The sequence below is a fragment of the Scardinius erythrophthalmus genome (genome assembly GCF_964197995.2).
Source record: "Scardinius erythrophthalmus genome assembly, chromosome: 11".
NCBI classification, from domain to species: Eukaryota; Metazoa; Chordata; class Actinopteri; order Cypriniformes; family Leuciscidae; genus Scardinius; species Scardinius erythrophthalmus.
The window spans coordinates 35,003,698-35,030,754 of record NC_138231.1 but is presented as its reverse complement, the minus strand read 5'-3'; the positions used below and the strand labels follow the sequence as shown (position 1 = coordinate 35,030,754).

Here is a 27,057-nt window from a genome sequence, read left to right as displayed (position 1 = left end):
TCATATTGTGGGGGACATCCTTTAATGTACATTTTATTTTTTTATTAAAAAATAAATAAATGCAACTTTTATTCTTAAGTAAAAAATGATATATATATATTTCGAATTTCGACAAATACACACAAACACAATTGTGTGCACTCACACTCACTCTTCCTGGAACCGCTGCGTGCTGCCAGGCTGGTGGTGCTCCCGGATTGGCTGTTATCTTCCACGCTGGGCTCATAGGCGGGGTTAACCAGGCCAGGCTCGTCTGATAGGAGGGCGATAGCAGAGGAGGGGCATCCCTCCCCGGGCAGTGCCGCCACAGTGAGTTCTGAGGTGCTGTCTGTGCAGTCTCCCTCCTGAGAGCGCCGCTTTCTCTCTGCGGAGAGGCCATAATGTGACGCTCCTTTACACCTGTGAGAACACAAACACACACACCGACAACTAGGTCAGCAAGAAACATTATCATACAGTGAATGTGTCATCATCTATGTGCCAATTAGCAAAGCAAAGTCACGTAGAGGAGACTGAATTATCACGTTGTTGCAAGAGTTGTACTTGATCTTTGTGTGTGTACAGTTGTGTCGCTGATGTGTTTACGCTGCTGTCGCAGAGAAGATCAACGAACAAATACGTTTCGCCCCAGGAAACAAACAGAATATAAAGACTAGAATATAAAACACCTCACCTTTGAAATGAGATTCCTTACATACAAAACTAACCATGTGCAAAAGCTATCTCTTACTGTAGATTACATATGAGCACATTCAGAAATAGACCTGCGGCTTATATTCGTACTCGAGAGCATTCCTCTAATGTCACTATGCTCACACACAGAGACATTGACAAACCAATAAACCATCAGCCCGTGATTAGACACACACGAGAAAACCCTCCCACAAGGTCATAGGTTTTCCTCAGTTCCCTGAATTCCTGAGCTTTACACTGAAACTGCTGTGTGATGTGATCATATGCAGTGAGAAGATATTTGAGGTTCATTTTGGACCAATGAGATTTCAATGCGGGTAGGACTATAGATAGATAGATAGATAGACAGACAGACACTAAACAGTTGGGCAAAAGTTGTAAAATAACAAGAAAATAAAATCATCTCAAAACAATTGTGAATGATGGCACCGCTATGGCAGCTACTGGAGCAGAGCTCTCTCCGAGGGGACGACTGTGAAGAGATAAATCAATGGGTGGACACATACACGCAAGCAGCACCAGGAGAGAAGCCATGCCTTAGGGACCTGGTTTAAAATCAAGCATTTTGTCTCACTATTCATGCCTGTCTACACACACATGGATGCTATAAAGGAAAGAAAGGGGACGTGTGGCAGAGAGCTTGACACTGGCCGTATATCTCACTTACTACTGACCACTGATTGGAATGCCTCAGGTGTGCAAACTTAATAACCCCTAAAAGAACAACGGCGGCTTTCACTCAGGTTCCGTTACAGTGCTGATGAAACACCTCAAATCCTGTTGGCAACCTGAAGACAATTACCTCACACTGGTTGATTGACATTGTTTCAGGATAAAATTACGGCTTAGGAGATTTCTGTGATGACTACCACTACCACTTTCATAACCTAACCCTGATATTTTATCGGACGATACAGGTAGAATGACAAACAGACAGAGACACAATGGTACATAGACAGACAGAGAAACTGGTCAAAAATGTATAATAACTGAGAACTCTTCTGAGGCCATCAAAAGCAATTAGAGTGATTAACTGAGAGGGAACATCATCTTCTTGTATTACATAACACAGGGGCTCTATGGAGACCAATCAGTGGTAAACTGATGTGGGACAGTGTTCGTTCACTTCCCCCCTTGATTCTTGTCTGTCAGTCTGAAACTGAAGTGAGTTGCATAGTTAAAAAGTACATTTTTACTCTTCTCTAAGAGGAGAGAGAAGAAAATATAAATGTGTAGATATACATAGCACACGAGGTTAATGAAGGGTCATTGCTTTTTTTAACATAAAATTGTTAAAGGGGTGGTATAATGCTCTTTTCACAAGATGTAAAATAAATATCTGATGTCCCCAGAGTGTGTATGTGAAGTTTTAGCTCAAAATACCCCACAGATATTTTTATATAGCATGTTAAAGTTGTCACTTTTTGAGGGTGAGCAAAAACGCACCATTTTTGTGTCTGTCCCTTTAAATGCAAATGAGCTGCTGCTCCCGGCACAGAGGGTGGAGCTTCAACAGCTTGTTTCCTTTTACCTCACACACACATATGCACTGAAAAAAACAAAAAAACATTTAGCCTTTTATGTTCAAACCGGAATCAGAAAGATGGAGAGACTCAAGAAGAAATGACAACATGTAGACAACATTTCTGAATGATTAGTTGATGAATTTATGTAGTTTATGAGTAGTTATCTTCTAGTCACTGATTAGCATATTCTGTCTTGATAATCTATAAATCGTGTTCCGGGGGCGGGGTTTATGTAAATTTTTGGGTTTGTGATGTCACTAACCCGGGAGGAATGTTGTGTAGTCCTTACCAGCCATTTGTTGTAGAAAAGCAATTTCTTTAAAAGAAAAGATCTCCCTTTGCTTTGAACTTTGAGTGTTTGCAGATTTTGTTTGTGCTCAAACAGCAACATTACACACTAACTAAAGTTAGAAAAGTGAAATCATAATCAACCACCCCTTTAATAAAACAAATGTACTCATTCCTCAGACCCAGAATTGTCACGACATTAGCTGAAATTTTTTTTTTTCCTAAAGTTTGTTTGTTTGCTTTCCTTTTGGGAGCTTTACAGCCCATAGTCACTATGAAATTACTTTTGTGTTCTACAGAAAGAAAGATAAAATATCAGCAATAGAATTTTAATTTTGGCATTGTCTTTTAGTGGAACAAGACAATTCTCAACGAATGATCATTGAACTCTGAACGCTGTAGCAAATGATGCTATCTGTTTTAATAAGGACATGCCCTATGCAATGTGTATATATACGAGAGAAAGAAAAAGATGCGACACAATGGTCTTGTCTGTTCCTTCATTAATGGGCTTAGGCAGATGTTAATTAAAACAGGCTTTCCTGCTAGAGATAAAGCAGCAATCTGTGGTCTGAAGTCATAAGCCGTGTCTTTGTCCTGACACACTCACGTGCATGCAGCCACAATAACAGCAATGCAGAGGTTGTTGTTTAATCCAAGCATCTCATTATATGAATGATGGCATGTGTCAGTCACCTTGCACCCAATTTCCTCTTTCATTTATATCCTCTCACACACATATACACAGCCATATGGACGGGCAGCAGGGCACAGAGCAACAGAGAGAGAGAGATTAACAACTCTCATGCACTTTTGCATCGCTCTCTCCCCATGTTCCAAACCTTCTTTTATTCGTTCACTTCCCTCCATCTATGAATCTTCCCTGGACACTGATCACTAACTTTCTCTTCTCATTCCCTTCGCTGTCATCCATCCCACATTATTGCAGTTTATATGTACCTTCTACTTTCTTAAAGGGACAGTACATCCAAAAATTATCATTATAATCATTGTCATTATTTACTCACCCTGATGTTGTTCCAAAACATGTATGCTGTTATTTTTTTTTCATGGAACACACTCAAATATGTGACAATCAAATATGACATAAAAGACAATCAAATATGCACCTGTGTCCAGTTTGGACGTCAATAACATGAAACATGATTGATACGAGTGTATTGTAACCACATATCACAACATCAACCTAACCCTAACCCTTTTTTGAGAGAGAGAGAGAGAGAGAGAGAGAGAGAGAGAGAGATGCTCTCGACAATCTCTTTTCCCTGTTTTTGATTGTGATTATGGAGATGTAGGCCATAGCCCAGTGAGACCTCATAGTGACCTTACAAAAAGAGGGAGAATTATGTCCTCTTCTCTTAATAATAACGAAATTAATCTCCAGAATATTCTGCTGGCTACTTACAGCTCGCACACACACGCTCGCACTAAATCCAGTACACTAAATCTTCGACTACATCAAAACACACAATGGTTTGAATCTAAGTCATCAAAACCAGATTGACGCTTCAATCCTCTTTTGAGTGAATGGATTATCCTGAACCTACCCAAATAACACAGCTCTAAGACTGGGATGTACTAGTCTTAGACACACATACAAACATATTTCCATCAGAGTGAGATATCAGACTCAATTCCTGAAACAGTCCCAATAAAGATCTGAACTCAAACACACACACATTTAGTGGGTGTGTGTAAACACATCATGTGCCAGTCATATGTTCAGTGTTGCAGGACTGACTGATTTTTGACTTATTCTCATGGTGGAATTCGTATTTTTATATTCATCACACAGACACACACAGACATTTCTCAAGTATATACTCTTGACTACAAATTATATATATATGAAACATTATATATGTGTATATTTGTCACATATATCTAGTATATGTAGAGAATGAACTATCATGAAAAACCATTGAAAGTAATTATGCATTCCTTTTGTATGTGCATTATATATTATTTTATATAGGCTATATCATTTGTATGTGCATGATAGATTATATTATATTATACATTTTGTACATTTCTCACATTTTCTAATAACTATCAATATAATGTTATTTACATGATTAACTAAAGAAATATAATAATTTCGGATCTGTTTACTTTTTTCATGTAGCTAACTAATTATGCATTCCTTATGTGTGTGCATGTGTATATTATATTATCTAATATACTTTTTTGTATTTTTGTCACATTTTTCTAGACTGAACTACGATACAATGTTTATTGACATATATTTAATTAAAGAAACTACTTTCTTTTTGCAGAGTTAATTATGCTTCCCTTAGGCCTGTATATATCATATAGATATACAGATAATGCTTAAACATGTGAGATATTCCATCCCTTCCCCCTGGAATCTCCACTGCTAGCCTGCTAATCCAGACCCAAGCACCAGGATAACACATGACTGACACACAGGGAGGAGAGGACAGAGATGTCCTCATCATAACTCACTGCTGAACCACTGAGATAGAGAGATATACTATATCACGCCATCACCAGACGCAATCAGCGTTCTTATAAGTAGCTACACCATGCAGCGGACACACACAAACACTCGCTTACTCGCACACTGCAGCAGTTAAAGAGCTTGAGACTAGTTGTCCGACAGACAGCATTGCAACGCAACGCTGCACCAGCACAAAATGCATTTCTGACAAAACTGCAGCACATTCAGTTCCAATTGACATCTGAAATCTCAGAGTGCTGCATATTGTGTGTGTACCTGCACCCAGCTCAGTATATCTGATGTACTGCAGGGGTCTCAAACTACCTGGGAGCCACTAGTTACAACAAAATGTGGTATATATTAATTGAGGGGTGATATAGTTTTAGTCTCTAATTTAAGACTCCTGATCATTTAATTTGAGGTCCAACTCTTTATCCATTTCTTTATTTTGTTAACAATTGTAGTGAGAAATGCATCATGGGAAAGTAGTGCTCGGTCTATCTGATCTCTTTAATTGCTTTGACATGTTTAACTTGGGAGGCATGCGCACACATAAATACACTTTAATCAGTCTTTGTGAAGTTTATCAAAGGAGGTGTCTTCCTCCTTATCTGTATTTAATCTGCTGATGAGTTTGAAGATCAGAGCTTCAGTGCAGCAGGAGGAAGGATTAAGGAAAGTAATAATCTCAGGGAGACAAAAGACGGCAAGGAGGAGGGAGAAGGAGACACATCTTTTTTCTTTTTTTTGTTGCTTTGGGTCTTTTGGAGTCGTGACATATTCACGTCAAGTAATTCATTGTCTGGTGGATTATACACTCATGGCAAACGCTCTGAGAGAACTACTAAGACCAGAGAAGAGGAGAGACCGATGAATGGCCAAGGAAAACTCTTTGGGGGACATTTTTAAAATCCACTTAAATTGCTCAAAATTTCACAGCCTGTTTTTTCCCCATTATCCTTTTTTGAACTCTGTAGCTGCATTACCAGCAGCGCCAAATGGAAAGCTGGACTTGTCTGCCATTGGTTGGGCAAACAGATAGTCCCTCCCCAGACTCGCACCATTAGTCGAGCCAATGTTGAGAGAAAATGTGCTTCGTCAGATCAGGCGGTGTTCTTAAACAAAGTAATGCTCATCTTACATAATGCTGGGAAATGAGGACTTTTTTCTAACTAACTTTTCTATTTTAACACATAATAAGGAAACCTACTTATATCTCATTTAAAATTAATTGATTAATACATTCATACTATATTTGGTTCATTAATATTTCCATCTTAATGAAATATTTGATGCCATATTATATGATAATTTAGACTACATATATATTATACTAATAGTGCAATAGTATATATTTCTGAGTCATCAATGCATCTGAAGAGGCTTTTTAAAAACACAAACAAAAATAGTTTTTCACAAAAGTAAAACTACATTTATCTCTTGTGAACACTGACATACACTGACTGCATTGACCGGTTCCCTGTGCTCTCCCCCGTCCTATGAAACTGTATCATGCGACTAACTCAGCCAATCATTGACATCACATTGGCAGCAGCCAGCAAGGACAATCATGCAGACCTAACTTTCCATCCACCATCCCTCTCTCTCTCTCTTATACATTTTTCTATACCATCCTCTTCCCCAACCATTTCTGTTTCTCTTCTTCTCGGTGATGAGAACAGCAGGATGAAGACAGCAGCAGATTTATGTTCATTCCTCTACACCACCCCCCTCCCCACCCCCAGCTGAGCAACCGCATTGACTTTATTTCTCTCTCTCTCTCTCTCTCTCTCTCTCTCTCTCTCTCTCTCAGTGTGGAACCGGGACAGTGATCTGCTTTAGTTCTCTAATGTGTGCAGGAGATAGTGCTGGAGTGTCTGTTATCTTTGCTCTAAGCACTTAACATTGAGACCTGTGCTCAGTCTGAAGCGGTAGATACAACTGACCTGCTCCTATGGCAGACGGAGAATGCTCCCTTTGCATTTGATCAAATTTGCATGTGTTTCCGTGTTGTTCTGCACAAAGTCAGTCACAGCCAAGGACAAAAATGACACCCCAATGGTGCATTTTAAGTGTTTTTTTAAGACACTTGTGTACTGAAGGTTTAAAATATTTATCTACTCTAAGAGCACAAAAATATCTTTAGAGCAGGAGGTCACTGTTGGTTTGTGTGTGTGTGTGTGTGTGTGTGTGTGTGTGTGTGTGTGTGTGTAATCTTCTGTTTATTCACACTTTAGCTTCACTTGAGCAGCTCTGGTTGGCCTAGTTTTCCAGATATCTTCACATATGCGGTCCTCTCCGAGTTTGCCACTGTGACGACAAGAGATCCTGCACTGCCTAATACAATAGTGTGCAAGAGCCCATTCAAGCTGAGGGGACACGTATTTGTATCTTTGATAATTAAGTTGCTTTAAAGTGTCCCTATTATGTTTTTTTCAAATATTACCTTCCATGCAGTGTTTAATTGTATATCTGTCTTTGAATGTAAACCCTCGAGTTGTGTTGTAAAGAACGCCTACTTTGATTCGTGTTGTGTACATGTCGAGAAGACATGGTTTCTGCTCTGCAAAAGCAAATTTGTTTCGTTTATAATCGGATATTATATGAAAAATTCCACAAAGAAAAGCAAAAAAAAAAAAGATGGAAGTCACGGAAGCCATGAAAATATAAATGATGTTAGACGCTCTGTTGCAGTGCATTGCTTGTGTGATTGAGAGTGTAAACAGTTTTGATTGGCTGCGTTTTGTGATTGACTGTGGCATGCCTGAGTAGGTACTGCATATGAAGAGAAACCTACTTTGCGACTGCTAAAATAGTATGTTCTATATAGTATAAACGTTATCTGAGCGTTATCCATGTTGTCATTGTCATGACTTACAGCATCAGTTGCGTCACTTCACTGCCATTTACAACCCCTCTCCCATGGCCTCATGGGATAGTTAAATGTTCATCAGATGCATACTTCAGAATCTGGCCAGAAGCAGTACTTTTCGCCTACAGTTTTTTGCCTACTATTTAGTAGGGATGTAGGTATAATCATATGCATTGATGGTGTTCTACATTAAAAAAACATTTGGACAGTCCAAACAAGTCAAGCCTTCTGGGGGTCTTTTACATTTCCTTCTCTTATCATCTTCCCATAACTGAAAATCAAAATTTATACTTATATGTCAAAAGGAATACACATCAAAATGATTGATGATCACTATAAAGCACTATAACACTCAGTTGTGATGTTTTTTCATAATGTTTATTAACTGAGGATCTTAACCTAGGTACATATATGTGTATGTTGTGGGATTAGCATTTCTTATCTTTCGATTCCTGCTTGCACAGTGTCTGTATTTTTCATGCAAACAGGAAACCCACACCCTCCACTTTCTGTACCTTTCCCAAAGTCTCTCTTACTGTCTCCCAGCAGTGACTGAGCACCCAGCCCAGGTGCAGATCCGGCCCTGAGATCAGGTGCTGAGCAGGGAAAAGAACTCAGCCAACTCTGTCTCGGATGCAGCTAAAGTGTCGAATTAGCAACAACGTTTTTTTGCTCTTCCTGCTCCTCATCATCATTAACCTGATGAGGAAGGTGAGAGGACGCAGAACAACTGCAGAGCAACTGCAGGACAGACACAATCTTTTGGACTCTTGCTCTCAAGGGGAAACGCTCAGAAGCAGTATTTGACTCCACAGAGGAGAATGTGGCAGTCACATGTAGGTCATCCTTTTCTTTTTTTCTGAAGACAGCTTTGATTTTACAGGCTTGCACCAGTTAAAGGTGCATGTGCGTGTGAAAGCTGAAATTAAAGCTTTAATTAGTAATTAGTAAAGCTTTAATTCAATTAATTAGTAATTACAGGGAAAGAACTCTGACAAGGGGTTATTATTTAGAGATAACCAGTGATCTTTGAGATTAGTTCACCCAAAAAAGAAATTTCTGTAATTAATTGCTCACCTTCATGTCGATCCAAACCCATAAGACCTTTGTTTTATTCAACAATTTCTTCTCTTCTCTTTCTTCACACTGTAAACACCGAACTCAGTGTCACCGAACGTCGGTTCAGTGTTGGTGGGATCCTGCGTCAGCATCACACGCGTGTGTCATGGTGCTCACGTGAACAGCGTCAAAGACTGACCCGGAAGACAAGAAATTGTTGAATACATTTTTTTTCACCGTCACTTCATAACATTAAGGTTGAACCACTGTAGTCACATGGACTATTAACATTGTCTTTCTGGGCCTTGAAAATGGTAATAATGAAGAAAGCTCTTGCATTTCATCAAAAATATCTTCATTTGTGTTTCGAAGATGAACGAAGGTCTTGCGGGTTTGGAATGACATGAGGGTGAGTAATTAATGACAGAAATTTAATTTTTGGGTGAACTAACCCTTTAACACTTGGGGAAAAAAAGAAATTTGCTATACTGACAATTGAAAATGATAATTGTCTGACAGGGATGCAACAAACCCTTCTGAGGGGATAAGTGCACGGGATTCGACTTTGGACCCCTATTTCAATCTCAAGGATTTGACTTTGGACCCCAACTTTTTGCCACTCCTGCCAATGGCCGATGATTTAACGGCCATGAAACTGTTTTTGCAAAAACAGGCAGTTCTACCGCCAAAATTTTAGATACCAGTGAAAATTCACAATTTCCAATATTGATACCACAGCTAAAACTACTAGCCTAACTAATATAAAACATTTAATAAATTTAAAAAATAACTAAAGACAAGTAACAGTAGTTTTCAGGTAGAGGCAATGAATAAAGTAATCAAATAAAACAACACTGGATAGTCTTCACTGTATAAATTACACATAGATTAATCCTTACAAAAGTTATTCAGTCAAGAGCAGTGACTTATTTTTTTCTTTGTTGTTTGATTAAAGTTAAAAACCCAGCGAGCAGCAGACATATTAGGCTGCTGTCACTTTAAGACCTAATGCACGGATCCAATACACTGATACCGGTACACATCTTTCTCTACTGATTACGTTCACTTAAACATAACCGACTATGTTTATTATACTCGCCAAGATGGGAATAAAAAAAAAAGAAAGTTGTCAACTTGTCTGTTCAAGCCCAAGAAGACGTGAAAGAGAGCTCAGTTCAGTAATTGTGTGCAGTCTGAGACGCATCTTTCTGGGTACCGCAAGTAACGAATTAAGTTCCGTTTTGTGTCTTGAATATTTAAATTGCCAAGGCTTAAAATCTTGTGACAATGCAGTACATTTTTACTCACATTTGACGAGTGTTCATTTTAGGCCCTGTATGTATAAGCCTGTATCATACTACCATTCAAATGTTAAAAAATATATATATTTGGCAAGGACGCATTAAATTGATAAAAAGTGATGGTTATTAACATTTTTACTAAATCTATTTGAAATAATTGCTGTTCTTTTTAATGTATCATGGTTTTCACAAAAATATTAATCAGCACAACTTTATCTTTAACAGATAAGAAATGTTTCTTGAGCTCCAAATCATCATATTACAATTATTTCTAGAGGATCAATGGAGTAATGTCTGCTAAAGATTAAGCTTTGCCAGAAATAAAAAAAAATGTATTAAAATATAAAACAGTTATTGTAAATGTTAATAATATTTCACAATATTACTGTTTTATATGTGTATATATATATATATATATATATATATATATATATATATATATACACACACACACACATACATGCCTATTTTGGGACCCATGACGATTTATGTACAGTAAATACCAGTCCAATGTCAACATCACTGATTCTTTACATCACACATTTCTTTTCTTCTCTCTATGCAGCGTGCTGTTTTTGTGATGTGCCTTGGCACAGATAAGTAGATGGGTTATGCGGTCACTGAGTGAGCCAGCGAATGCCGCAGGACAAACCGCTCACGCGCACGTTCAGCGGTCATCCGCTCACTATGCCTGAAAATAAGGTCACCACGGCAACACGCAAGGCCCTACACGTGTGACACCCTGATGACGACATGCTTCTGTCTGACCAGAGCCATCCGCTGCATGCAGGCATACACACATGCACGTATACACAATCAATCACCATCCCCCACCCCCATAACTGATGATCTGTTATTACTAATAGAAAAATATAAACCACGCAGAAGTACACAAATCAAAATCATGTTCATCCTGATTCCTGACAGCGATCAGCCTTCAAATGAGCCTCCATTTTCAAACACAGATGTATACTGATTCACAAGAACCGTGTTTCCAGCCCACATACCGGCAAAATATTGTCTAAAAGCTCTAGACATGTTAGCATAAGCCCTCAAGAAGTGTGATATCCTACCTCTAAAGAACTTCTTAACACTGTAGCACTTTATTTATTTAGGTAATCTGACATTAAAGACAACAGAAGCTCATCACACCCATATGGGCCGTTAAAAAGTCAGTGTGAAATGTGGACAGTATTCGTAGGTTTTCATGCGAAACTTGATTTACGTTTGGATAGACAAAAAAGCTACAATATTAACACATTGACAGCATCTTCTTCTGATGTGATCAATGCTGAGACAAAATATGATAGTGGGATTCTCATTTTTCAGTGAACTATGGAACAACTTTGTCAGAAAAAAAACTGTAAAAAAACTGTTACATTTTAATTTGATTGAAATACAGATTACCCTTTCAGAAATCATTTGCACACTGTGTTAGCTGAATTATGCTCGAACCTTAAACGGGACCTATTATGCAAAATTTACTTTTATGTATATTATATTTTGTATAAATTTTTGAACATAACTATGTGTCCACAGTGTGTGTACACAATCACCCTACTGTGGTAAACATCCATCCATTCTATTTGTGAAACAGTGTCTCAAAATGAGCTGTTCAGGAATCAATCAATCCCGCCCACGACTGCTGACAGACTCTGCCCTATTAGCTTAGCTCCTCCCCTTAGAGTGAGCTGTACACAGTCCGCCATGTTTATCTCCTCGCCAGAGCATTTAACAGCAGCATTCAAGTAAGAAATGTATTCTTATTAAAGCTACTAAGGTTGTTTAATCAAAAGCAGAAAGTGGTTTTCTGTTTTTCTCATATTAACATATTAATTTTATATACACATGCGATTTCTTTCCCTGCTGTTTACGTTCACATACATAACTGACTGTGTTTATGTGAACTTTGTGTGTATTTGATAGCTTAAGCGAAATAAGACGCAAAACAGAAATAACTTAATATTCATGCAATGCGCCGTCTGACGGCAGCTTCGGATGTGTGCACTCAGAAAACCATTTATCAGAAGTTTAAACTGATACAGCATTAAAATGCATGCAAATAATAAACTTTCATGATGAGAAGAACTCCAATGTCACATGAGCGTGAGATTATAATCAAAACCAAACAGATATTTTAGTTTTTGGCAGAGTTTCTGAGGCACGAGCTGTACAGGCTCCGCCTTCTGCTGGAAAGTGGGGTGGGGAGCAGCAGCTCATTTGCATTTAAAGATACATGCTCGAAAACTGCATGTTTGTGCTTCCACTCAAAAATGGGCATTTACAACATGGTATAATAAATGATATGTAGGGTATTTCGAGCTGAAACTTCACAGACACATTCTGGGGACATCTGAGACATAATAAATATTGTAAAAAGGAGCATAATAGGTCCCCTTTAACAAGTATAAAAGTCTTTAGAAATCATACTTTGTCCAATGTCCAATTAAGTGAAAGCTAAGAATGAATAAATGTGAAAGCGTTAACTGCAGTACATGAATATGATGGCGCTAATCATATTTCATTTATCAAATTTATTATAAATACAATAACATCAACCTATTTATTCCATGAATTCAATATTCCACAAACCACAAAGGATTCATAAACATTTGCATGTCATGAAAGTTTTTCATATGTAAAAGTGCCTATGTTTTACATGCCGTCAATGCATTGTTATTGTACAGAGTCTGTGCAAATGTCGGAAGTGCTTCAGTGCTTCAAGAAACATTACGTGTGAGTAGTTTGTCTCACATACCACCTGAAAAAGCATGTGCAGACACATCCAAAATCACACAAACTGGAATAGGCACACCTCAGCATACCTGTACACTCTGGCAATTCACAAGATAAACCTACACATACATTAAAGCATTGGGAAGCAGAAGTCTTTTGAATGAGTAGAGCTGGACATCAGCCATAGGAAGGAGGTTGGGTGTGTTAAAATACATATTAATACACAGAGACAGTTATAAGTGATCCATTGGTAAACTGACTTCCTGAAGAGTGTAAATACTGACTATGACTGTGACAATGACTCTATGAAAACATCATGACCAGTCAGAAACACTGGCTCAACCAATGGCGTAAGGGGCAGGGCTATCTGTTTGCCCAGTTATTGTTTTTGCAGTACCGTCTGGTGACACTAGTGGCGCAGAAATCACAAACTACTGCTTATAGTGTTAGTAATACTGTTCATCAAGTAGCCTATTGTGCCCCTAAAAGCACAAACACACACACACACACACACACACACACACACACACACACACACACACACACACACACACACACACACACACACACACACACACACAGAGAGATAGAGAGACAGAGAGAGAGAGAGATCAAGCATCTGCATACAGAACATCTGCAACAGTGCACAGAGAAGATTAATGTTTAATTCAAAGTCTAATTAAGCATCTCAAAGCACAAGAGAGAAAGGAGTGTGTGTGTGTGTGTGTGTGTGTGTGTGTGTGTGTGTGTGTGTGTGTGTGTGTGTGTGTGTGTGTGTGTGTGTGTGTGTGTGTGTGTGTGTGTGTGTGTGTGTGTGTGTTGCTTGGTAAACCCTACATTATGGGGACAAAATATCCCCACAAAAATAGCAATATCCTAAATCCTTGTCCTTGTGGGGGACATGTTTTGGTCCCCATGAATAAAACAGTTAATAAATCATATTGTTTTTTGTTTTGTTTTTGTTTTTTAAATGTAAAAATGCAGAAAGTTTTCTTTGATAGTTAGGTTTAGGGTTAGGGTTAGTGGATAGAATATACAGTCCCCATAAAAGATGGAAACCTGTTTGTGTGTGTTGTCAAAGGAAGATGGGCAGCTTTAGCAGAGATCAAACATACAGGACCAGTGCTAACACACTGTTTATATCTGGTATTAACATTCATTTCAGGTGAACTTATCACAAGTGGTCAGTGCTAAATACATGTGTAAACACGGTCCAAAACATTTGCGATCAGTACACTCAGAGGACATACAAAGGTAGTCAGAAACGCAGTGGACCACATTGAATTTGTCTTAAACAATATTAAAGGACCTCATACTCACCTGTCATTAATCAACTGCACTAAAACAATGAGTTTTTTCTGGTTATGTGCCGTTTTAAAAAGGAAAAAAGTGTATGGTTGAAAATTTTACATACACAAAAAAATTGATTGTTTTGCAATTAATAACACAGATTATGTGAAGCACAAACAAACTACAGTTAATGCATATTTGTGGTGACATTTAAATTTATATTTGAAAGCAGAGTGGTCATGAGACACATCTGTTTTGCCCAAACACTGAGACAGATGTTAATACCAGATACCAGCATATGTGTAATTGATTGCGGGGTCATACTGGTATGATATGGTATCATTCATATCCATGCGTGAATGTCCACCACAGTGCCACAGAGAAACCTGTGAGAAATTCAACGCCCGATAACAAAGAAAGACAGAAAGGAAAATAAATGGATATGTAAAAAAATTAAGAGAGACATTCTAGGCAAAGAAATACACAACTTGCTGAAACTAAGAAAGAAGGCCAGCGTGTGTGAGAGAGATGAGAATAGAAGCTTTCTGTCATTATATATGATGAAGATGAATGACTGTGCTACCGCCAGCCAGACAAACAAAAAACAGACTACACAATGCCTCTCTCTTCTCCTTTTCAATGCACCCAAGATGGTATGTCCACCCATGAAACTCGCAAACACATACACAGGCACATAAATCATAAAACACAGCTCATATGGTGACCCACATACACAGAGGGCGAAAGAAGAGAAACAGAAAGACCTTGTCATATAAGATCCAAGCCAAACAAATGCATGGACAGATGGTGCAGAAAATTACCTTATATGTCTCCTTACTATTCATTCTTCTGAAGAAACCTTACTGTCCCGTTATACTCCAGTTATGCTTTTCTTGAATTTACATGCTATACACACCAATATCAGCATGTTTGTGTTGTCTAGAGTCTAGACTCTAAGAGCAGAGAGGATTTGTAATGCAGTCTATTGTACTATGCTCAGCCTTTCACACACACACACTTACATGGCACATTGTGTTTCGGCCAAAGACCCGGGATCAATATAACCAGCCTTCACCCAAACTCACTCTCACACTGAATGCAGAAGTGTCTTTTAAACAGTGCAGTGCACAATGAAGAAGCTCTTACTGTGTTTACTGCCGCGGATGAGTGTATATTTTACTCTTTTGAGGAGTGTCTTATGATTTTGACCCAAGAGAGAAGTTCAGCTTGAATGTTTTATGTGCCTTGCAGCTTTAAAAGTGTTATGCTGTTGTCAGATATCTGGTGAGCTTATGTGTGTGTGTGTGTGTGTGTGTGTGTGTGTGTGTGTTTGAGCACCAGTGTTTGATTTTCTGAACGGTGTGCCTATAGCAACGGTGATCTCTCTGTACGCTCAGTCTAATTGCATAAGTGTGCAAGGATAAATTACATTTTATATCTATCAAATATATTTATATTTGTCAATAAAAACACCATTTAAAATGATGCAAAAACACCTGCACTCACACACACACATTAGGTCATGCTGCAGTGTCCCTCACTGCTTGGTAGCATCAAAACAAAACCTGCTTCAAAACAAAACGCAACCATAACCACCTCTACAGTATCCTCTAGCACACAACTACAATAAAAAAAGAACAATGCATTTATCCTTTTAAAAATTACAATATGATATATAATAATGGTATAGAAACTTATAGACAAAAAAACAACACAGATATGCATGCACAAACACATACAGGTATGCAAGCAATTTATCTTAAAAAATGGGATCAGTTGGGATTTATGCAGGTCTTGCAAATGATGTATGGACACGCGCGCGCGCACAAACACACTTATACACACAACCAGATGCACACATTGCAGTGCTGATGGGATGGGGTACAGTGCGACTGTCCTGTATAAGACTAGAAGATGAGATGGTACATATGGGTTCAACACACCAGACACACACACAGGACATTGCCACAAGCCGATGTGTGTGTTACTCACAGTTCTGAGTAGAGGATGTGCAGGTTGCCCACATTGTCAGTGTAGTTTGCTGGACTGAGCCAGGGCAGAACCAACAGCAGGAGAGCCTTCATGACCCTCTCACTCCAGGGTCCTCTGTCTTGAGTCTCTCTTTCTTTTGCTATCTTTGTCTTTCTCTGGACTGAATGCAGTCTTCCCTATCCGTCTTCCTCCCTGCCCCTTCCTCCTCCACCTCTACTACAGTTCTGACCCCCCCACCCGCCTTTCTCTCAAGTAAAAAAAGCTATTCTTCCTTTTCCTTTTCTTCCTGATTCTTTGCCTTTCCACTTTTCTGTTTTCCCTTGCCTCCCTCAGGCTTTTAGCCTGGTCATCTCAGCAGTAGAGAGATCAGCAGCAGTAGAGGGAGAGGTAAAGACTGGGAGCGCTGCCAGCGGAGGAGAGCAGAGAGTGCAGGATGAAGAAAGACTCGAGAAGAAAAGGAGGCAGGAGCGGTGTCTGGAGCGGGCGCAGGTGCATGTGAGCCGAGGCAGAGAAGAAAACAGAAGGGTGAGGTAGAAGGAGAAGAGGAGGCAGAGAGCGGCGTTTGCTGGCACACCGGTCGGGTGCGATGGTTGCGTTGCGGTTTAATCTGTCCTGGGTTTCGTCCAAGTGTAAGAGGATTTACACTCACGAGCCCACATGCTGCTGTGAATGTGAGAGAGAGAGAGAGAGAGAGAGAGAAAGCGCGAGTATGTGTGAGTGTGGCAACACAGCGTCTGACTTATACTGCAGCATGCTCTACAGAGAGAGAGAGAGCTGGGGCGAACCATCTGACACGAAAGAGAGGGGAGATGCAAGCTTGGGTGGTCCATCTATCATTGTCTGTATGCCTCAAGGGTAGAGCATGTGGCAAAGACCACCCCTTCCACAGAGCATGGGTTCATTCGGCCATGAAGGGGTGTGTGTTTATATGTATGCGTATGCAGGGAATAGACATCGATGGGTGTATGTATGTATGTATGTATGTACTGTATGTATGGATGGATGGATGGATGGATGGATGGATGGATGGATGGATGGATGGATGGATGGATGGATGGATGGATGGATGGATGGATGGATGGATGGATGGATGGATGGATGGACGAATGAATGGACTGATAGATCAATGGATGGATGGATGGATGGATGGATGGATGGATGGATGGATGGATGGACGGACGAATGAATGGACTGATAGATCAATGGATGAATAGATAGAAAGAGATGGATTATATATATTATATATATATATATATACACTGTATATATACACTCACCTAAATGATTATTAGGAACACCATACTAATACTGTGTTTGACCCCCTTTCGCCTTCAGAACTGCCTTAATTCTACGTGGCATTGATTCAACAAGGTGCTGAAAGCATTCTTTAGAAATGTTGGCCCATATTGATAGGATAGCATCTTGCAGTTGGTGGAGATTTGTGGGATGCACATCCAGGGCACGAGGCTCCCGTTCCACCACATCCCAAAGATGCTCTATTGGGTTGAGATCTGGTGACTGTGGGGGCCATTTTAGTACAGTGAACTCATTGTCATGTTCAAGAAACCAATTTGAAATGATTCGAGCTTTGTGACATGGTGCATTATCCTGCTGGAAGTAGCCATCAGAGGATGGGTACATGGTGGTCATAAAGGGATGGACATGGTCAGAAACAATGCTCAGGTAGGCTGTGGCATTTAAACGATGCCCAGTTGGCACTAAGGGGCCTAAAGTGTGCCAAGAAAACATCCCCCACACCATTACACCACCACCACCAGCCTGCACAGTGGTAACAAGGCATGATGGATCCATGTTCTCATTCTGTTTACGCCAAATTCTGACTCTACCATCTGAATGACTCAACAGAAATCGAGACTCATCAGACCAGGCAACATTTTTTCAGTTTTCACAAACTGTCCAATTTTGGTGAGCTCGTGCAAATTGTAGCCTCTTTTTCCTATTTGTAGTGGAGATGAGTGGTACCCGGTGGGGTCTTCTGCTGTTGTAGCCCATCCGCCTCAAGGTTGTGCGTGTTGTGGCTTCACAAATGCTTTGCTGCATACCTCGGTTGTAACGAGTGGTTATTTCAGTCAAAGTTGCTCTTCTATCAGCTTGAATCAGTCGGCCCATTCTCCTCTGACCTATAGCATCAACAAGGCATTTTCGCCCACAGGACTGCCGCATACTGGATGTTTTTCCCTTTTCACACCATTCTTTGTAAACCCTAGAAATGGTTGTGCGTGAAAATCCCAGTAACTGAGCAGATTGTGAAATACTCAGACCGGCCCGTCTGGCACCAACAACCATGCCACACTCAAAATTGCTTAAATCACCTTTCTTTCCCATTCTGACATTCAGTTTGGAGTTCAGGAGATTGTCTTGACCAGGACCACACCCCTAAATGCATTGAAGCAACTGCCATGTGATTGGTTGATTAGATAATTGCATTAATGAGAAATTGAACAGGTGTTCCTAATAATCCATTAGGTGAGTATATATATATATATATATATATATATATATATATATATATATATATATATATATATATATATATATATATATATATATATATATATATATATATCCAATGAAATATGTGTATATATATATAAGGGGTATATAGAAAGAGTGACAGATAGCTAGAGAGTCAGACATATATCTATACAGACAGACAGATGAGCAACCACACTCCATTTATAGCTTGACTATTATTCAATCATTCTCCAAACAATAACTCAAAAGGTCACATAATCAGACAAAAATGGTTATGGCCTTATAGACCTCCAAACTTTACAGCACTTTCAGTAAACGTATGATTTGGTGACAGGATAGCATGTGCTTTCATCAATACTGCATGTGCCCAAGGACAGCCTGAGGCGCTACACCACCTCCCCCCCCCCACCCACCCACCCACCTACCTCTCCCCAGATCTGATCCAGGATTCTAGGAACGTCTGTCCACCGCCAAATACATGCAGACTCAAGCACATGCTTACGTGCACTGACAAAGTGCATCTAGACCCGCTTGACTGCAAACACAAAAGAAGCTGACACAGACCAATGACAGACAGACAGACAGACAGACAGACAGACAGACAGACAGACAGATAAGCAACCCCACTCCATTTATAGCTTGAATATCCTTCAATCATTCTCCAAGCAAACAATAACTCACAAGGTCACGCAATCAGACAAAACTAGTTATGGCTTTATAGATCCCCAAACTTTACAGCGCTTTCAATAACTGTATGATTTGGTGACAGTATAGCATGTGCTATTATCAATACTGTATATGAGCCGAAGGACAGCCTGAGGCGCTACATACCCTCCTCTCTCCCCAGACCAAATACTTGCAGACCCAAGCACACACTTTACACACACTGACAGACAAAGTGCATCTTGACTGCAAACATGAACACAGACCAACATACAGTACAATACACATACCTATCTTTGAGCCCAAAGCACATGCAAATAACAGGCAAAGCAATCTAAAAAACATCAAAGCGTCAACCAAGGCTGACTCAATACAACAGGTCTTCTCACCACACTGTAATGAGTCACCAGTGTGAAGGAAGGTTTACAATTTAACATCACATGACCACAAAATGCTGGGAAACATAAAAAATCAGAAGCAGCTAATACTGAAAAAATGCTATTGAGCTTACATGCATGGATTCAAGAGGAACTTTATACAAAATTTCTCTCTCTCTCTCTCTCTCTAGTAGTAGTTATGAATAAATGGAAGCCCATTCTTACATGGAGAGAGTCTTTGGCTGGTCCTCTTTACAAGGGCTTGTTCCTCTGAAGTCCCTTCCCATTTTGAACGATGTCCAATGTTCCTCTGAAGTCCCTTCCCATTTTGAACGATGTCCAACTTTACAGTCCTGGACCAACTAAGACCACTGGCTTCCAGACCACATTGGAGAAAGAAGGGAGAAGAAGAGAAAGACAAAGTAAGATGAACTGACAGCCCAAGAGCCCAGTATAAAAAGAGGGAGATGTGGGAGGGGAGAAGAGGAATAGTATGGAAAGAAGCAAGTGTGGGTTTTTCGGTTGACTGGAGAAAAGGGCAAGTTGATTTGTGTTTCCATAAGTGGAATTTTAAATGAGAGGGAAACTTTCCATTAACAACAGTAACAAAATGCAATTAATTTCATTTGAGCCCTCAGGCTTGTGGAGCACTAATGATTCAGAAACAGTCCACAGGACCGACAGAGACCCCACCATCCTAAAAATGGTAAGAGTGAGGGAGAGATCCAATAAAAAGCATTAGTTAGCATAACGTCCCCAAAGGCACTGAGGTGGAAGATGTCGTAGTCGGTTAAACAGAGGTCACTTTGGGGTTGCTACCTCTGAGGAGCGGAGAACAAAATAATCCTCTAACCAAATAAACAAACAAATGCATACACACAGACGGAGATGTGCTCGACACATGTCTTCTATTGAGGCGAATCACTGACAAGAGGCTTTTATGAATGACAATGAATAAAGAGCTGCTTATGAATGCCAATGAGAAGATGAACTGTGAATTCAATACATCAGTCACTTTCAGCAATTCAACTTTCTTATACAGTTCCATACCTTGAACTGTGCTTTTCCAAACCTTCAAGTTACCTTTAAATAAAGCCATCTAAAAATGAGTCCTTACTGAAAATGTCCTTTAGACTGAATGTCTGGATCAATATATAGGCTGGTCCTGGAAACTGAACATTCTTTTTAACCAATAGGGTTTGGTTTTAGCTTAGGCTTAGAGTTGGGGATAGGGGTTTGAACATCATATTTATCACCCTTACCACTATTTTTTATCATGATTCCAAGCATTAAGATGCGGTCACACTTACAGTTGCTTGGCGAAATTTCACGGGCGATATCTAGTAATTTCAACGGGAATCGGTGTGATGAAGAATTTTGCCAGATAAACTTCCTGTGGCTAATACTTTTCCCTACTCAATTCTGCAGGCAGACTCGTAACTTACCAAGAAAGCAAAACAGAAGATCTACAATGGACAATTGTAAAAACGATCAATAAAAAGAGGCTATTTGGAAAGTGGTTATTTAGGGTTGGTTTGTTTGTGTGAAATGGATCTTCATTTTCAACGTCATTATTCCCATATTTCATTCATGGCATTTTGGCACATCTAGACCCGCTTTCTATAACCTGTGAAATTTTCCCGGCAATGATAAATGTGACCGCACCTTTAAGGCAGGGTTTCAGGAATGTAGAAAGATCTGGAAATTGGCAGAAACTTAGCAGCTTGGTTCATGAATATTAATGAAGTAGCATTACTTAACTACTGGGCCTAATTGATTTGCTGAAAAGTAAAAGGTGTTTTCCATAGTAAGATGGCTGCTCACTGTTTGCGTCAATGCAACAGTTTGGCTTCTGCTGGCTACAGTTTCTTTTTTTCATACTGCTACCAGGTAAAATAAAACTTTTCTCAAAAACAAGTTATAATGGTTGCTACGCCCCTGGTAGTATTAGGGTGATAATAGTTTGAAAGCAATATTGCTCCAGGACCAACAAAAGATGCGGGTCCATGTCTTACTTGGCTAAATGCATTGTGCATCTTCCAAACCTGTGTACCACCATCCTAAATTTTATTAAGAAGCTCAAATCTTGTTAAGACCACTACTAGCTCTGAGGGCGATTTTCTCACCGGCTCCTGATGTGTCCTTCCATTTCTCCCCGTGACAGCACTTCAGTGCAGTGTTCGGTAAAGGGACAGGACACCATCAGTTTATCCAGCAGCTTGTGCACCAGCAGGCTGGACTTTCGGCAGGTCTGCAGCATCAGCGGAGTGCGATCCACTGGGCAGAAGTCGCTCTCCAGTAGGAAATTTGTCAAACACTCTTGGCAGTAGGTGTGCCCACACGGGGTGTCCAGGGGCCGGATCAAAGGCTGAAGGCAGATGTGGCACATGAGGTCATCGTCCACCTCCTCTTTGTAGGTATATTCGTGGTTCTCCTCTTGTAGGTGGTGTTGTCCACAGACATGGCATAGGTTAAGAGGAGGGGAGGTGGGACTGACCCCTGTTGCACCGCAAACAGGCATCGCCACAGCACCCGCGTCTTCCTGATCACTCATTGCGTAATGGTAGGTATGGTGTAAAAGGTTGAAGCGTTACTGATTCGGCGTAGTTTTGTTGCGTCAGGTTGCGTTTTGAGCCATCCGCCTGTAGGATCACATTAAAAAAGAAAGGAACTGTCATTTATTGCAAATAGGTGTGTCCACATGATAATCTTGTTGGCTGTGTTTGCTGGAAAGGCAGGTCGCACACACCCAAAGCGAAGTTTAGCAAAAAGAGGCCAGCAGAAATGATTTTTTACTTTCTGTCTATTCCTCATCGCTCTTACTCTATTTTTAATTCCCTGAGTTGGCAGAAGGATGAATATCAAACTGATCCAAATCTCATTTAATATTCCACTGGCAACAAAAATATCAATATTGCACCTGAGATTCTTAATAAACCCAGTTGGAGAAGAAGAGAAAGAAATAACTGAAAGTTATACAGTGGAAGTTTTTAGCATGGTCACCCAGAGAACAGCCATTTTGCTAGCATTATTCTGGATGTTTCCAGAACCTTAAGTATTGACGTTTAGCAGCTGTTTCTGAACTAGAATTGTGTCCATAACAACCTCAGTAGGGCAATAATGCCTGGGTTCATGTGAGCCTGTCATTTAGTAGTGAATTGTTTGTGTGTGTGTGGCACATGTAGTTCACATACAAAATTAGCTTTTATTTTAAAGGGATAGTTCACCCTCAAGTGACTATTTTGTATTATTTACTCACCCTCATGTCATTCTAAACATGTAACTTCATTTTGTTTTTCTATGAAACATGAAAGTGGACTACTGTTATGATATCTTTATGGTGTTTTATTGTAATTTTTAGAGCTTAACAGCCGTTTCTCTCTATAAACTGTCATTTTATGCTAAATGAATAAATGTTCCACAGGGAAAATAGCAGCATTCTGGTTTGGAACAACATGTTGGTGAGGAATACATTTTTAAACTTTATCTTGTAAAAGAAGTCCTGTGGTCAGGAAGTCCTTGCTTAAGACTGAGTGCGTCATTACACCTGTTGTAGCACACACAACCAATTCACACAGGATTGTTTGTTCGGTTACAATGGGAGTGTGATATTATTACAGCCATAAAATTTTGTTTGGGGTGTCTCACCGAGTACAATCTCTCCTCTGAATACATTTAGTGTACACTCCATCTTTCTGTGTGTTTCATTATGGCTTGTCTGATTTTGTGAGGTCACCCACTGCTGATTTGAAGAGGAAACCCTTGAACGACAGTGAACTGCAGGTGAATGCATGAGAATAGCTTTATTGTCTACCACCTTGTAATCTGATCTGAGCTTAGCCAAGAACTATATAAGGACACGCACACACTCCCACCCATAAAGGAGTGTGCCCAAGGACACAGTTTTACCTAGCAACCCTGTGTTCTCCGTAAATCATCATCTCTTTAATGATCCTTCAAAGTGACGATATGGCTTGAGTATGCTACTGCGTTGTATTAAACACACACACACACACACACACACACACACACACACACACACACACACACACACACACACACACACACACACACACACACACACACACACACACACACACACACAATAACTTTTACCCTGCGGCTCTTATTCAATTGATATTTTCCATTTTCTTTTGTCTTCCTGCATTCAAAGGCACTTCTATTAAAAAATCTATTGTCCTAAACAAACAGAATGACAGGACATAATAGTTGCTTGTTTCATTTCATTCTCCTTTCTTCAACTCTGTCTCTTTCTCTCATATTTTCTCTAGGGAAGTAACATTGTTTCTCAAGTGACCTTTGATCCAGAGGAAAGCATTGGTAAGTGTAGTGAGTGTTAATGACATTCAACTGCACAATCAAGCATACACAAGTTACACACACACACAGCATTTTTTATCTTAAATCCAGTGGGATCAGTGTTTAATGACTGAAAATGCTGAAAATTTCCTTCAATAAATGGTTTCATGGAAGAATACACACACAGAATGTTTGATCATGGTGTAATGTTGTGCCTAATCAGCCATTTCTTTAAAAGCTCCAGTTAAAAATTGTCTTGTGTGTTGTGTGTCAGCAATTTTATATCATTCAGCACAGACAAACACATACTTTCCCATCACGCAAAGTGCACAGTAATGCACCACTGAAGGAATTAATGCAAACGCAGTAACAAAAAAAATATAAAGACCTAAAAGTCTGAGACCACTGTTGTGAAAATGCTTCCATATGGCATTTTTTCCTAATAAAATCTCAGCTCTGTGATTCACCTGTGTTTCTGACATAAAAGAATGAAGGCAGCAGGGTGGATCTCTCACTCTCAGGCCTGCTGTGGATCTGTCTTTGACTTCACCACACTTTGTTCAGACATGTTTGAGCAGAAAATTCCACCGCATACCTGAATCTCTGGATGCTCTCATTACAGCCTGAACCCGAATGAAGAGTTATAGAACATATAAATGCTGATTAGTGTGTTTATGTTTTAGCAATAAATATTAAATGAATATCAAGAATTATATCTATAGAAAATGTATACAATTTATAACAAAAAAAATATTTTAAATTGATTAATTTAGAAATGGTATTAAAAATAAGAGAGTTGGTGATGTATTTTATTTTAAATTAAATTATAAAATATAATATATTGTTTGTAAAATCGATTTGGTAACAGGGTTACGTAATAGGCCCTAACAAGGAGCCTTGAGGCTCCCCTTTGATTAAACATTCAACTGTTGAATCATATAGCTAATGAATAATGCAATAAAACCATACAATGATTAATGCAAATATAATAACTCAGTGGAAATTATGGATATAAATGAGCACAGCCACACACAAAAAAAATAATACTCACAAGATGACAGAATTGGGTGTTCTAAGTAAGTGAGTGTGTTAAGAAAAATTATTAAAAAAAAAGAAGAACACATCTCTCAAAAAATACATTTGAGAAATGAGGCTACATGTTTCTGGTATGTCGGAGAGGATCATTAGAATTCACACCAAAGAGTCTTCCAGTGTAGCTTGGGGAGAGTTACATAAGTGTTCATATGTAAATGTATAGTTCACCCCCACCCTTTGGATTTCTGTACCAACATCTCTTCCTCTTCAACACCCCTCTCTTCCAACACGCTTTCATTCTGTTCCTTTAGGCTCTTTTCTCAGTTACCCTATATATTTTTTTCACTGATGATATTCATCATGTTATATACAGTGGGGTTTAAAAATAAGTATCTTATTGTTATAATACATTTTTTAGGCCTATATTTCTTATTGAATCACAAAATATATAATTATGTAACATGAAACACTATATATATATATATATATATATATATATATATATATATATATATATATATATATATATATATATATATACAATCAGTATACTTTTTTAATAGTAAAATTATAAATTACAATTATGGATACATTTCTTCCATCTAGGAGATTACTATAATTTTGTATATGAAGAGTTCAGATGCAAAAGCCTTTAAGTGCTATCTGAAAATTTCTTCTAGAATGGTCATTTTTATCAAGCTCTTATATTTAAGTAATTTCACTTAAATGACAATTAATAGGTAATTTTCATTGCCATTTAAGTGAAATTACTGAAGTTAGCTTGATAAAAAAAAGATCATTCTAGAAGAAAATTTCAGATGGCACTTAGAGGCTTTTGCATCTGAACTCTTCATATACATATCATGTCATATCACACCTACCATATACAGTAAAATTCAATAGAGATTTCCCATTTTCAGCTTAACACACACACACACACACACACACACACACACACACACAAGCAGCACCCAAACTGACAGGTGACATGCTGTTGGTTTTCCCTGCTAAACAGCTGGTGGTCAAAACTGCTGATACAAACTAGCTCTAACCAGAGAATAATGATGATGATGATCAATCTGAGTTAACAGTGTTTACACTACAAATATATGAACATCAACACCTGCACCATGCTCACACACATGCCTCCATGTGCACAAACACACTCACACATTTTCACAAGCATTATGACTTCAAAGGATTCATGTTGGTTTCTACACAAAGAAAGTTTCTCCACAGCTGTGCTGAGTCAACAAGTACAAGCTTATCGAACAAAAATCAGTATCGGGTGAAAGTTACGAGCAAAATGTGCTGAGTAAATACATACTAGTTCTCAAGCTTACCTGAACAGGTAATCCAACCGCTCCGGCAGAGGGAAAATGAGAAGGGGAGAGTGAATGAGAGAAAGTAAAAGAGAAAATAAAAGGACTTTGTCCCAGTGGCCACAAGTTAAAAATCTGCCTGATGTCTGGTATATGTTGGGCTCTGGTATGCTCTGCTAGTTGTCCTGGTGGTCTTCAAGAGATTATTTCAGTCCAGGGCCCCCCGGCCATCCTATCATGCTCCGGGACGCCAACTAATGACGCACACATGCACACACCTGATACAGGAAGTGAGAGAGAAGAGGCAGAGTTAAAACTGTAGGCAGGTAAACAAGAGAACTGCCCCAACCTGCTCCGGTGGAGCTGGGAACTGGTTTACACACACAAATATGCACACACACGCACACACACACAAAGTATAACTGTATATCTATAATATATAAATAAATACATTAGATTATGTGTACACTAAACAATACCAAAAAAAAAGGATAAGAAATACAATCTATTACAACATATAAAAAAGGTAAATACACCCACACAAAACCGAATGCACTGGCAGCGTGTGGCAAGCTGTGACATGCCCCTGAGAAATCCTGAACAAA

At 39.2% G+C, this 27,057-nt stretch overlaps 1 protein-coding gene across 4 annotated transcripts in view; it reads right to left on the bottom strand.

The window, feature by feature from the left end:
• The window catches only part of lnx1 (ligand of numb-protein X 1), a 45,191-nt gene extending 18,578 nt beyond the window's left edge, over nucleotides 1–26,613 (bottom strand). The window contains exons 1-3 of one of the 4 annotated variants that reach the window (XM_081378875.1): nucleotides 26,474–26,613; nucleotides 21,902–22,417; nucleotides 146–399 (exon numbers count right to left, since the gene is read on the bottom strand). In XM_081378875.1, coding sequence (XP_081235001.1) covers nucleotides 146–399; nucleotides 21,902–22,329 — 682 coding nt within the window. In that variant the 5' untranslated portion in view covers nucleotides 22,330–22,417; nucleotides 26,474–26,613. Of the gene's footprint in view, nucleotides 1–145; nucleotides 400–16,239; nucleotides 16,955–21,901; nucleotides 22,418–26,473 lie in introns of those variants that run through there. The other 3 variants (XM_081378876.1, XM_081378877.1, XM_081378878.1) reach the window with 3 other exon arrangements.
• Between the last annotated feature and the right edge of the window lie 444 nt (nucleotides 26,614–27,057).